General features: G+C 37.3%; 1 protein-coding gene and 2 long non-coding RNA genes across 4 annotated transcripts in view; 1 reads left to right on the plus strand and 2 right to left on the minus strand.

Annotated features, from left to right (window-relative positions):
• Positions 1-10,110, minus strand: part of LOC108873591 (uncharacterized) — a 75,631-nt gene extending 65,521 nt beyond the window's left edge. The window contains exon 1 of one of the 2 annotated variants that reach the window (XR_007814360.1): positions 9,963-10,100. This is a non-coding gene — a long non-coding RNA (uncharacterized LOC108873591). Of the gene's footprint in view, positions 1-9,962 lie in introns of both variants that reach the window. The other variant, XR_001959507.2, reaches the window with a different exon arrangement.
• igfn1.3 (immunoglobulin like and fibronectin type III domain containing 1, tandem duplicate 3) lies at positions 1,195-11,785 on the plus strand. Its single transcript, XM_018661859.2, has 24 exons — positions 1,195-1,328; positions 3,235-3,302; positions 3,534-3,656; positions 3,759-3,895; positions 4,046-4,145; positions 4,244-4,285; positions 4,381-4,426; positions 4,537-4,720; positions 4,882-4,995; positions 5,142-5,304; positions 5,443-5,715; positions 5,829-6,404; positions 6,491-6,615; positions 6,708-6,849; positions 6,976-7,269; positions 7,380-7,676; positions 7,780-7,959; positions 8,145-8,273; positions 8,362-8,670; positions 8,780-8,865; positions 9,022-9,214; positions 9,973-10,269; positions 10,817-11,143; positions 11,238-11,785. Exons 2-24 carry the CDS (start codon positions 3,251-3,253, stop codon positions 11,240-11,242), a joined length of 4,194 nt encoding a protein of 1,397 aa, XP_018517375.1. The 5' UTR covers positions 1,195-1,328; positions 3,235-3,250; the 3' UTR covers positions 11,243-11,785.
• Positions 10,131-14,232, minus strand: part of LOC108873592 (uncharacterized) — a 44,469-nt gene continuing 40,367 nt past the window's right edge. Inside the window, exon 3 of the long non-coding RNA XR_007814363.1 lies at positions 10,131-10,246. This is a non-coding gene — a long non-coding RNA (uncharacterized LOC108873592). The remainder of the gene's footprint in view (positions 10,247-14,232) is intronic.

A 14,232-nucleotide genomic window follows, 5' to 3' on the forward strand; every position in this document is an offset into this window, starting at 1 on the left:
AAGTAACAAAGGAAGACAAACTGGTTGGTCAGTAGCTCATCCTACAGAGAAATACTGATCCAAAACGTTAGAAGAACATAACAAGATGGTGGCTTGGTAGACCAGCACATTCTCTAGACTTAAACTAGACTTAAATGGGGTTGGGTTGGGTTGGGGATGAACTGGACTGAAGGTGAAAGCAAAGCAACCTATAAATGCAACATATTTGTGGGAACTTTTGCAACAGCTTTGGGACAAACTTTGCAAACAATGTTTAATTTCCATTGTAGAGAGAACAGCTTCTGAATAAGTCAAAAAAAAAAAATGATTAAATTTAGGATTTCTTAAAAAAGGTATTTACTATTCATCTGTTCTATGCTTTTTAGTCAGAGTGCACTGACATTACGCTGCCTAAATTCTACAAATTCATGTCACTTGTTCACCTCCATGAAGACTTATGTGAATAATTTATGTTCAGTCTACTTGTATTACCTCTCTGAGCATATTTTTTTTGTGGGGTCAGATTTTCTTCCAAGTTTAGAGTCACTGAAGAAGAGAGGGTCAACAGTTGCACCCAGGACTAAAACACGACTGACCAGTGCAGGATGACGCTTCTCAGTTTCAAAGAGATGTGCTCAAATGCTAAAATAAATGCTAACTATTTCTGTTCTGTTTAAGTCTAACAAGACATTCAAAATTAATGTGGCTCATTAGTATCAGAATGAGGTTCAGCTCAGTTTTGTTTGCTTTTCAACTGATGTGTCCAGAACAGTGTCAGAGTAAATGAGACAATTTATGCAAACCGTCAAATTTTTGGGATAGGCTTTCAACATTTGAAAATTACAGTTCAATTAATTTTGACATTTCTAAACATACAAAGCAAACTAACATGAGGAGCTCAAAAAATCTAAATTGAATCGACACTCACCTCTTGTTAAATACTGGGATGAAGATCAGGCAGTCTGCATGTGCAATTAAGCTAATGGCAGCTCAGCCCATGGTCCTTCAATGTCACTTCCCATGAGACTTCCCTTTTTTATAAGAGCAGTCAAAAGTTCCCCACTGCTGCATTAAAGCTTCAATTCCAGTTTTGAGGGAGGGATTAGGAAGTTTCACAGCTGCATTTCCTCTGGTGGCCCCTTTTCAAGAACCTATGGCACTTTAAGGCCAAAGTGCATGTCAGTAAACCTATCCCCAAGAGCCAAAGTGAAAAAGCACTGGGTTAGGTTGCTCTGAGTGTCTCTGAAAGGGTTTATTGCCTCTCAAAACGGAGAGCCCACACTCAAGAATCAGCTGGACCCTGGCTGGCAACAGACAACAGACAACAGCAGTTTACTTGAAAAAAAATAGTAAGTACACATAATTAAAACTGTAAAATATTACTAATTAATATTAGGTTGGATAATTAATCTTTATTCTGTATGTGTGTAGGTATATGTATATACCTGTATATATATGTATATATGTATATTGCATGTTAAATGTTACCATTTAAACTTTTATTATTAATGTCTAATTGGTAGTGAGGTCTAATTAGTTGTCATAAATCAGAATTCACATTAAAACAGTATGCTGAGAGCAACTTATGTAATATGAATATGAATAGAGGAACTCATAATGATGAACTGTAATAGCACTGTTTATATTATGTGTTTTTAAGAAGCAGAAATGTCAGAGCCTGATAGGAATTCCCATAAAAAGGACAACTTGATGAAAAATCTGTGCATATGATAGACAACAGTGGTGACTGATATAGTTACACTTTACACACATATTTGTACTAAAATCACTCTTTTACATTTGTCCTGCAAAGATCTTAGGGTTACACTACTAGTTTTCTGAGTGATATCTAATTTAGGGTTTTAGCAGGCAAAAATGACAAAGTACAAGAATGTTCTCTGCTGTTAAAAAGAGCTCAGAAATTTAAGACACAGTTCTGACAAGTTAATCATAAATCAGTTCACTCCCAACACCCTTGGCAAAGCTATTTTTCTCTCGGACAAATATAGCTTTCACTGCAGCACACAGTGTACAAAACTGTTAAATATGCAGATACTTTATCAAGTGACGGAACATAGTGTGATCTTATTATAATTAAATGTGAATAGTTTTAAAGGCTCCTCTCAATAGACACATGAGATCATAAAACTTAAGTAAGATTCACAGAAACACAGTGAGTGCCTCTCATTACCTTACACATACATACATACATATACGCACACCTCTCAAATTAAATCTTAATTGAAAGAAATTACTTTAAGCATTTTTTTTTCTGTATGAAGCCTTTTTACAGTCAAATAAGTACAAATATGGTTGTAATGTCATTGTCACATTTTAGATCTGCAAGGTAATTACTTTTTGTTATACAAATAATGAAATTCCTACATAATTGGCAACTATGTGTAGAACAGACTATTTTTCATTACTTGCCAAAGTGCATTTATGATCATCTGATTTATATACATGTATAATGTTTTGACAAGTGGTGCTTCTAAAGCAGTAGACTGGCTTTGGAGTCTTAATCCTTCATAAAACTCCAGGCTAAAAAGAAAGTAAAACCTAAACACAAAGAGGGTTATGACTAATGTTACAGCTACTGATGCCACTTCCTGCTTCATGATAGATGGTTTTATGAGGAATGTGACCTACTGCCTGCAAAATTAGGTCAGTCCCTTGCAGGAATCTACACAGGGAATGTCAAGTATTGATCACAGCAATTCTTTCATTTATAGTACAGAATTACTGACTCGTGGATCCTTAATAGTCATTTGCATGAAATACAGAGCTTACACTCTTTATTTAACAGTGACTTCCCACAATAAAACCTTAGCCATAAAAATTATTCAGCTCACTTTTTGTTGAAGTTGGTGGGAGGAATAAATTGTGCACCACTGCATCATTATTGTTTCTCTGAGTATAGGCTTTACTTAAAAAATGCATCAACTCCATGTTGTAAAAGTGGGAATACTGCCTTAATCCACAAGTTAAGACAATGATAAGTGACATCCACTGCAGATTCATGCCATCTGGAAGACATTAACAGTCAGACAGATGGGAATTCTTATGGCTTTTAACAGTGGTCAAGATTATACTTAAATCCCATTATAAATTGTGCATTGACATGGGAACAAATGACCCCATTAACTAATCAAGCAACTGTCAAAGTGAAACCCAATTAAAATGGTTTATAATGCAAACTATACAGTGTTGCCTTTAGTGTTTTAAAAGTGCATTGTAATACTTTTGCATTAACAGAGAAGCTGTTGTCAAGATGTTTAAGATACGTAAATCTAAGGATGAGGAGCCAACTGCTCCAGGGCAGGGTAAGTACTACAGAGTTTGAAAACTTGCCTTGAATGTATAGATATGTATATATATGCCATATTACTGCCATACATAAGAAGGTTACATGATAAAACCTAACTGCACACATTTGGCCTTTTCAGAAACACGGACTAGTACACTTCATCAAAGCAATTTTAATTCAATTAAAAATAATTCTTCAATTTTATCATAAATTTGTAAATAATGCAAATGATCTTATTTACCAACAGTGAGAATTAAAAAGAGGTCGAGGGTGCCTGGGGTGATGATTACCCAATATGTGGAAGAACTACCTGAAGGCATGACCACACCAGATTTCACTCGGAAACCAATTGCTCTGACGATTCAAGAAGGTAAAATACCACCTCTGATAACATACACAGCTCCATTTCATTTGACTGTGATGTTTTTTAAGGTAATTACAAAGCTATATATTCTTGGTGCCATTTCTGTAGGAAAAATGGCTATCTTCAGGGCAGTAGTTACTGGCAAACCAGCACCTACTGTGACCTGGATGAGAAACAATGGAGAAATTACTGAGGAAATGTACAAAATCATCTATGATGCAAGCTCTGGCGAACACCAGCTACAGGTAAGGTCCCTGACCATGTGTCATTAAGAGTACTTTCAAATTCAAAAACTTCAAACCGAAACCGACAGAACAATATATCAATCTGAATCACCAGTAGACCATCTAGCAGTACCATGGTTTTGCAAAAATATTAATAATCATGCATATTAGATTCCTGATGTATCGGTGGATGAAGCTGACACCTACAAGTGTTTTGCGGAAAATGAATATGGAAAAGCAATCGTAACTGCTGCACTAAATGTTATTGAAGGTGAGTTACTTAGTTTTATTCCATGATATGTTACATCAAAACTAATTATTGAGGTTAATTACATCTGTCTCACTTCTCTCGAATTTCTTCCATTTTAGTTGGCTATAAAAAGAACAGAGCTTTGCAACAATCAAGAACAGGTATACAGCCCACAATCAATTGATAATAATACAATAATTTAATATTGATCATGCACTGAATTAAAATTGTAACCATACTGGTTGTTGAATTGTAGCTATCCGAGAGATACCTGAGGATTTCAAAAAGACCTTAAAAACTACGTAAGTGTTACTGTTAAATCACATAGGACAGAAATTGTTTGTTTTATTTTTTTTCTGCAAGTAATGTATGATTATTACCTTATAGTAATAACTTTTTTTTCTTTCTGGAGGGTTGACCTTGAGCCAAAAGAGGAGGCAAAACCAGAAATCGATGACAAGTTTTGGGAATTGTTGTTGAGTGCAGACAAGAAGGATTATGAAAAGATATGTGCACAGTATGCTATCACTGATTTTCGTTGGCTGCTGAAAAAACTAAGTGAGAAGAAGATAGAAAGGGAGCAAGAGCAGGAAAAGGTACTGCATATTCCAGCTTCATCTAAATGTAAACATTAAGCAGCTACACTGCCTAACATCTAAAATATATAATAGAATGCTTAAACAAAAGCAATCTAAAATATAAAGTTCTAACATTTGCACAGTAAAGTTTTTTTTTTTCCTGATTCCAATGACTACAGGTCGTTGAAAGACTTTGCAACCTAAAGCCCATTGAATTGAAAGCTTCTGGTGAGGCAGAGTTTGAACTTGAAATGTCACTCAAAGACCCAACTAGCAAAATCTACTTATTTAAGGTGAGATAATTTTTAAATATTTTCTTAATATTTAATCAATTTAATGACAGCATTAAAAGTCCTACAAGATATTGCATGCAGTATAAACACATTGTCATGAATGCTGCATATTGCAACAAATTTTATGCCCGTTTATGTTTAAACAGGATGGAGTTATGGTTCCTTTTGATGCTGACACAGAGGTAAAACATGCATTGAAGCAAGTTGGAAAGAAGTTTGTGTTTAGCATCAATGGTGTTAACCCAGAGGATGCAGGATTATACCAGGTGGAGGTTGATGGTGTTAAGATCTTCTCAACTGACTTAAAACGTAAGATAATGCATCAGATTAATTATCCACACACTTAACATGTGGATGATGCTCTACAACAATGCTACTAAGCTGAGTTGTTCTGTGATGGGAAATACCAGATCTCATGTAAATCTATAATTTTTGTGGTTTGTCTAGTTCCCCCCATAGACTTCTTGGTCAAGATCCAGGATGTGAACGCAGAGGAAAGAGAGGATGCTGTGTTTGAGTGTGTCATTTCACAACCACTGAAAAAGATTACTTGGATGGGCAAGAATGTCTCACTGGAGCAAGGAGACAAATATGACATCCTTGTGTCAGAGGACATGCTAATTCACACTTTGGTAGTAAAGGACTGCATGCCATTGGACAAAGGAATTTATGCAGCTGTGGCTGGACTTAAATCCTGCAACGCCTGGCTTATAGTGGAAGGTACTGTTTAAATATTTAAAATGTATCTTTACAGACAGCTCTACACACATTTAACACTGAAAATGTCTCATACAGCACTGAAAATGTCCTGGTATTGTGTATTTTTTCATTAGCTGACAATGATCCAAATTCGGTCGGAAAGAAGAAAGCTCGCAAAACAACCCGAGCAGGTGGTGGTGGAGCTGATCTTCTGAAGATAGCTGAGGAACAAAATGCAAAGATACAGAAAGAGAGAGATGAGCTGATCGCAAAGGCAAAGGCAGAGGCAGAAGCAGCAGCCGCAGCAGCTGCTGCAGCTGAAGCTGAGAAAGCAGAAGCCGAAGCTAAAGCTAAAGCAGAAGCAGTAGCCAAAGCTAAAGAAAAGGCAAAAGAAAAAGCTAAAGCAAAGCAAAAGACTGCAACAACAAAGGCAAAGACAAAGACAAAGGTGAAGGCAGAAGGGGGAGAGGGCACTGATAAGGCAGAAGGAACCTCTGATATAGAGAATGAAGAGGAGGAAGAAGATGTAGAAGAGGAGGAGGAGGAAGAGGAAGGCTCTGAAACAGCTAAATCTACATCATCAAAACCAAAGAAGATAAAAGCAGAGGGAGAGGCTTCTGCTCAAGGTGCTGATACTGAAGAAGGGGAGCCTGTTCAAGAGAAGAGGAAGAGGGTGAGGGCAGGCCCACTTGTCCCTGATACAGTCATTGGTGAGATGCTTCAGAACATAATAAAATGTAATTACGTGCTGTTATGTTGTTCATACATTTCAATATAAAATTTGTATTTCCATTAGACCCTGGCGTGTACTTCACCAGTGGACTGTCAGATGTAACTGCCATCATTGGGACTGATGCAGAGTTGGTCTGCAGACTGAGCAGTGAGGAATGTGATGGAGTCTGGTACAAAGATGGGACAGAGGTGAGGAATTTAAGAGATGATAGAGTAATAGTTTTCACCTTCAACCTTCTGAGATTTAAGGGTGTTTACATGAGTGTGTGTGTGTTTTTCAGATAACAGCTACAGATGATATCTGTATTGTTAAAGATGGGACTTATCGCAAAATAATTATCAAAAACTGCAAAGAAGATGATGCTGGGAAGTACCGATGTGAAGCTGATGGACGTAAAACAGAAGCTGTGCTAAGTATTTCAGGTATTAGAATCAGAATCGAATTGAGGTTCTCCAGCTCAAGCAAAACAAAAAGGCAGCCACGATGAAAATGTGCAGCACAATATTCTTTTCAGCTCACCAATTAAAATATGTGTGTTTTGCCACTAGATCCTCCAAGAATCAACCCTGATGACCTCACAGAGTTCATAAAACCTGTTATAATCAAAACTGGGAAAGATGCAGCCTTCAAGCTGACCTTTGTTGGCCGGGAACCAATGAAGATCCAGTGGTACAATGAGGGCGAAGAGCTGTTGGAGGACACCCATGTCAAGATAGAGAAGTCTTCCTCTCACAGTCGACTGCTGCTAACCAAGTGCCAACGCAAAACCACAGGAGAAATTAAGATCAAGATTAAAAATGAATGTGGAACAACTGAAGCCATCACACAGCTTGTTGTATTAGGTTTGTAAGCTGCATCATAAGAACTGTATGCTCCTAATTTGCACAAATGATATATACATAATATAAGACATGGATATGAGCACAACTGTCATTCCTCTGTCTCACTACAGATAAACCAACACCACCTCTAGGCCCTGTAGATATAATTGAAAGTTCGTCAACTTGCATTGAGTTCAAATGGAGGCCTCCCAAAAACAATGGAGGTTCTCCTATCACTGACTACATCCTGGAACGTCAGCAAATTGGCCGAAACAGCTGGAAGAAATTAGGCAAGATTGGCCCAGAGTCTAAATATAGGGACACTGATGTGGATCATGGCAGAAAGTACTGCTACCACATCAGGGCTGAAACCGATCAAGGCATCAGTGAAATGATGGAGACTGACGACATTCAGGCAGGGACAAAGGGTAAGCCTTTTTAGAAGTCTCAAATGCAGTTTGTGTTGTGGAACACATGTTTGTATGAGCCAGTTAAAAAGTGACCATTTTTTCTACTATGTAATTCTTTTAGCCTACCCTGGACCTCCTTCTACACCAAAAATTGTTAGTGCTTTCAAAGACTGTATCAATCTTGCTTGGTCTGCACCTTCTAATACTGGAGGAACCAACATTTTGGGATACAACGTGGAGAAGCGCAAGAATGGCAGTAATCTGTGGAGCCTTGTCAACCCACCCGATGAGCCCATCAAAGGTACAGTGGACACATTTTACAATCTACGCAATTAACAAAAACATCATTGACTACATTTGCAATGTTAACTAACTATTAAAAGCTTGACTTTAGATCTAAAATTGTCAAGTGGGACTTCTCTCAACTATATACGTATAATGATATTTTTTTAAATGTCTTAAACATACTGTTTGACATGCCAACAGAGAAAAAGTATGCAGTGAAGGATGTTGTTGAAGGCATTGAGTATGAGTTCCGTGTATCAGCCATCAATATTTCTGGTGCTGGTGAGCCAAGTACACCCTCTGAATTTGTGATCGCAAGAGATCCAAAGAGTGAGTGACAAACACAAATCAGCTACATCATTAATGCCTCATTGCCTAATTGCTAGTATCAATGCTTCAACTGTTCTCAATATTTCAGAGCCACCTGGTAAAGTTATTGACTTGAAAGTGACGGACTCCACATATACCACCTTATCCCTGGGCTGGACCAAACCCACGGAGGAGGAGGGGGTCCAAGATGAGGCCAAAGGATACTTTGTGGAGCTCAGACCAGCAGAAAACCCAGAATGGGGTAGATGTAACTCCAGTGCTATCATTATGACCTCCTACACTATTATGGGTCTGAAGTCTATGGCCATGTACTGGGTAAGAGTTGTAGCCACCAATGAGGGTGGAAACGGTGAGCCTCAAGAGTTGGACAACTACATCATTGCAATGCCTCCTCCAGGTGAGACAGTGGAAATAATGAACTGCCTATAGTGTTTGATACTTTGTACCTTCCTTAAATCATTTTTTCCACATTAATTTTCTCAAAAACTCTTCCTACATTGTTATAGTGAAACCTCAATTCACTGACAAAAAAATAAAGAACTTCATGGTAATGAAAGCTGGGAATGCTGCTCGAATCAACTTTAACTTTCAGGTACAGTATAATATTCCTCAAAAAACTAGAAGCATAAAAATACCAAGTTGTTTTATTTTATGTCCTGTCTAAAAAGGCAGATTGGACAATTTGTTGCTGCTCTGCAAAAAAGCACAAACCCACAACTTAGCCGTGTATATCTCCGTTTGTGAACAGGCCTCTCCACTACCAGCAATCACATGGCTCAAGGACGGCCTGCCTGTGCCCAAGCATGTGACAGTGAGCAACTCGGATACATCATCACAGTTAATGATCTCCTCATCAGAGCGCCATGATACTGGGATCTACACCATCATCTTGAAGAACCTTGTTGGTCAAGAAACCTCCAGCGTTGAGATAAGAATCACAGGTACATACAAAAATAAATAAATAAATAAATAAAAAAATCTCAGCTTGTCCTTATAACGTTTAAGTGACATCATCACCAAATGTTGTATGGATTTGAAATTCTATATGCATTATGTTTATATGATTATTCCAAAGTGCTATTGTCAAAATTCTTTGTCATATTTCCAGCTTTGAGAATTTAACTATTAGTTAATTATTCAATTAATTATTATTCACTTAATCTAAAAGTGGAATATAACATTTCTTAAAGTCAAATAGTGGCAGTATCCAGGTTCTTTTGGGTGAATATTTTGCTGTGTTGTTTTATATATTGTAAAATAAATATTTTCAGTTTGCTGAATGGACAAAACAAACAACTTGAATGTATGGCCTGTGTCTCTGGGCAGTTATGATTATCATTATTCACTATTTTCACCATTCATTATTCATTTTATAGACAAATCAATTGTCTAAGAAAAAAATCGGCAGAGTAAGTTACAATAACAATACTTGTTAGTTGTAGACTAATTTTATGTTAATTTTAAGTTGACCTTATATCACACTTAAAGAAAAATGAGGCAAAGCTAAATACTGACAGTATATGAGAAAATCTAGTCCACAAAAGTGTTTAGTGTGTATTATATTCAGTGCTTACTATTCAGTACTTACTTGGACTTGAGCAGTTTGTGGAGAAATTTTGAAGAGAACAAGATTGTGTGTGATCAGGCACTCCCTCTATGGCCAGAGTAAAAATAACTTTTGTTTCTTACCTGTTTCTAGATGACCCCAAGGTTCCAGGCCCCGTGGAGCTGGATGAGAACGTGTCCGGAACAGTAACGGTCTCCTGGGCTCCGTCTCCCGATGAGAAGAAAGACGACAGACTGCATTACATGATCACCAAGCATGACTCTGTTAAGCGTACTTGGCAAACCGTGGCAGACCACCTCTTCAATAACAAGTTCACTGCCATCAACATCATGCCAGGAAGGCAGTATAAGTTCAGGGTCTATGCCAAGAATGACATGGGGATATCCAAACCCTCTGAGTCAGCAACCTGGGAAGTGAAGAGAAAGAAAGGCAGGTTTAACAACAGTGATTCAAAATGGTGTAGAGTTGAAACAATAGTCGATTAGTCAATTAGCTGATCAACAGAATGTTAAATGGCAACAATTTTGATAACTGAGTCATTGTTTCAGTCATTTATAAATCAAAAATGCCAAACATTTGCTGATTTAGCTTCTTAAATGTGAAGATCTGCTGCTTCTCTTTGTCATATGACAGTGAATTAGAAATCTTTGGGCATAGAACTGTTTGACATTTCATAGACAAGACCATTTATCAAGACAATAATTAGGAGATTAATTGCCTTCCTCCCAAAAGGCAGTTAAAAAATATCAATAATCTGAGTGTAACCATTAACCATTTTTTTGTGCACAGGGATAGAGCATACTGTACAACAAATTGCAAGACACCATGAAGTATTTTATAGAAATGCTGCATCCTCTATATGCACACTAAAGGGAGATAAATTAATTAATCAACACTAAAGAGATGTCAGCAACAAAAGTTTTATCAATCATTATGTATTTTAATTTTATTTTCCCCTTTTGTTTAATTATTCCAGAAACATTTTCTTTGACCCTTCCTGAATCTAAGGACTGCAACTTTGAGACACTTCCATCATTCACTGTTCCACTGAAAACACACAACAGTCCAGAGAGCTACGAGTGCTACATGAGTTGTGCGGTGACAGGAAACCCCAGACCCCATGTTACCTGGTACAGAAATAATGTCAGCCTCAATACCAACACTAACTACTACATCACCAATACATGTGGAGTCTGTTCCATGGTTATACTCAAAGTTGGGCCCAAGGACAGTGGAGATTACAAAGTCATAGCAGAAAACTCTCTGGGCAGAGTGGAGTGTTCAACTAAACTTGTTGTTAAAGGTAAAAACCCCCTCACCAGTTTTTGGTACATCTTATATTCTGTTCGTTTGGCTACATGTTGTAACAGTTCCCCTCTCTTCTCCTCCCCCTCCAGATTAGGATAAAGATGTGAACTCCTGAAGATGCCTGCTCCATTTAAATGAATGAAAAGGAAAGGATTTGCCAATCTGAAACCTGCTGTTATCTTTTTGTTGTTGTTGTTGTTGTTGTCGGTTGGTTGGTTGTTTGCTTTTTGTGAACTACTGAATTTGTGTGTTTCAAACTCTGTGACAAAAAAAAATAAAGGCTGAAAGAGAGAAAGAAAGGAAGAACGGTTGATAACTTTACACAAATGTTTGAGAGCACTAACACCAAAAGTCAGATTCTGTTGTAGTCAAAAGGAAATTCTATTCAATTTATCTACTTCATGCAAAGAGGACTTTGACAAGGGACATCTGAGACTCAGCATTAGTGATATGCTAATCTCGCACAAACACATTTATTTATTGACCTATTTTTCCCTGAGCTATGACTATAGTTAGCTTCCTCTGCTGACAGAGACATGTACTGGGTTTTCTAAAGTTACTACCTCATGGAAAAATAGTGTGTATGTTTAGTGTTTGAATTATTAATCGTTGTGCCAAAATGCAAATAAATCCACTGTCCAAAGTGAACTACAGTGTCTTACTTTATCCTTAATTTAATCACGAGCCTATCACTCCATATATACCAAAAGACCACAGCCACTTTAGCAGCTCTGTAAGACACTTAAGCGCTACAGTGGTTGGAGCTAAATACTAGTGTCACAGAATAATAATGTTCATGCACAGAATGATAATGTTCATATGCAAATGTTAAACAGGTCAAACTAGGTTCACCACCATGGTTTAGCAAGTCAACACAAAGTACAAAGCTGAGACAGAATATATTGGACAAATTGTGACCATGGTGATATCACAGAAAAAGTCAGGCACTGACTCTTGAATCAAGCCATTAGGGTACACTGTTTAGGTGGCATAATTGTATGTTAAAAGTCTGTTGCCAAAGAATCTAGTAGATATTAGATATTCTATTAGATAAGTAAAATTGTGACTAGCTAGACAAAAAGTCTCACAATCACCAAAGCTAACAGAATTTATTCTCTTAGCTCTTAGCTCCTATATTTATTGTTGTATTCAGGCACAATCCATTCATTCATCATTTTGTAACACCAAATATAAACTCATGTTTTGCAAACAAAATACCACAAACACAAATTGCATATGTTTTTATAGAGGCCTAAGATATACTAGTTTTTGCTTTTTAGTGAACTTAATAAGCAATCAAGTATATCATCATTTATCAGTGTTTTGTTTGCTGCAATCACATTCAGTTTAACATGTAGGCGTGGCTATCTGTAAGGTATTTATTGTGCCTTTCCATTTTGTAACTTCACGTGCACTGCTTCCGCTTTGCCAACTGTCACATGGCTTCAAATTTCTCTTTTACGGCGAGCATGTGTTTGCACATTTTCAGAGGATATTGCATGTCTATTATGGAAAGTCATAAATGATAAAATTTCATGTGCATGAGTAAGTGCAACCTTGCAAACAACTGCGCATCTTCCTGTGTATGGTCCTGGGATACATTAATACCATCAGTAGCCACGTGGCATGCTGTTATTACTGACACAACTCTGTACTGGGAGGTTACTGTGCTGGGCATTGACCTTTAAAAGCCTATAACCACATGGCAATAGTATTTAGCAATACCTCATAGTGATTGTCTATAAAATCATTATGAGGTTTGATTATAACATCTGTATTGGATCAATGAAATATGTTTTAGCAATGAAAATATATAAGAAAATGAGTCTGCCAACGCACAGATGGGGTTACCTCTATCCATAGGGTTGTGTAATGTAAGCTTGTTTCGTCATTGTTTTGCATGGTAGAATTCAAAGCTCCTGACTTCAGTGACCCCTTGCAATAAATGCCTTCAAGAACATCAAGGCTCACATATCAACTTCCCATGCCTGAGAACAGTCATAGTTCCTGTGCCACGCATCTACTTTTATTACTCTGCTGGAAATATCCACACACACACAATCGTGCTCAAACTGAGCATAGCTCTGTTATTACTAAGGCCAATAACTGGGCTGTGGTTTAAAGTGCCAGCAACCCAGACTCCATGAGGAATCTGAATGATTCCTAACGTGTACAGTAAGTAAATACCCTCATGGTGCTGATACTCAGTACATTTTTCATTATTGAAAAGTATTTTCTCTGTGACATTAAAAAATGTTAAATTAACTAGTAAAAGTTGTTGTTAACCATAACACCTAACTTATGGATTTTTACATCTATATACAATTGTTTTAATTTTTCTCATAAGGCTGGTGCAGTTCTAAAGCAGCTATGCTGTGTTACTGTTACTGGCTGTGGATTTATAGTAACACCAGCATCCCTATGATTTTTACACTCAGAATTAATGCTAATGATTGCTTCTCTGTGCTCAAGATGCAATATGAGCATAAATCATAGGAGACACAACAGTAACTTCTGAGAGGAACTCCTACCTAATTATACTTCCTTAAAAAGCAGGTTTAAAGCAGGTTTACAGAATAAAGCTGAGTGAATCAAGAGAGCTGTCCTCAAAGGAGCAGGCTGATGTGTTTTCCACAGCCACACAGTTTTGGCATATCTCATCTTAAACACAAGATGGGTGACATATTCATCATCATTGTACAATTTTATTTCTACCATATATCAAAACAACTATCTCACTACATGCCTACTCACATCTGGTCATATCTGTCAGCCTAATAAAACTGAGACTGCACAGCCATGTGTGGCCCAAATTAAATACACGTGGACGTGCAACCTGTCACCTGTAGGCATGGAGCATATGGTGTATATGTGCTTTTTCTGTTTTTCCCCCAGACGGTTTTAACACCAACAGTGAGGCTAGCTGTTTATAGAATACCCTGAGTCATAAAATATATGAGAACATCCTCTGTTGAGGCAAATTTACATTTAAATTAGTTTCAGCTAAACCCTACCTTTTAATGCTTAATAACACTTACAGAGCATCATCAAGTGGATCTGGTACTTAGCTTTGAATTGGTCATA

The sequence above is a fragment of the Lates calcarifer genome, linkage group LG12 (genome assembly GCF_001640805.2).
Source record: "Lates calcarifer isolate ASB-BC8 linkage group LG12, TLL_Latcal_v3, whole genome shotgun sequence".
Classification (NCBI taxonomy): Eukaryota; Metazoa; Chordata; class Actinopteri; family Centropomidae; genus Lates; species Lates calcarifer.

Excerpts from the sequence above, each read along its gene's own strand:
- igfn1.3 (XM_018661859.2), top strand. The coding sequence starts at position 3,251 with ATGTTTAAGATACGTAAATCTAAGGATGAGGAGCCAACTGCTCCAGGG. Across the intron at positions 4,286-4,380 it reads TTTGCAACAATCAAGAACAG|CTATCCGAGAGATACCTGAG; the intron begins GTATACAGCCCA and ends GTTGAATTGTAG. Across the intron at positions 8,671-8,779 it reads CATTGCAATGCCTCCTCCAG|TGAAACCTCAATTCACTGAC; the intron begins GTGAGACAGTGG and ends ACATTGTTATAG.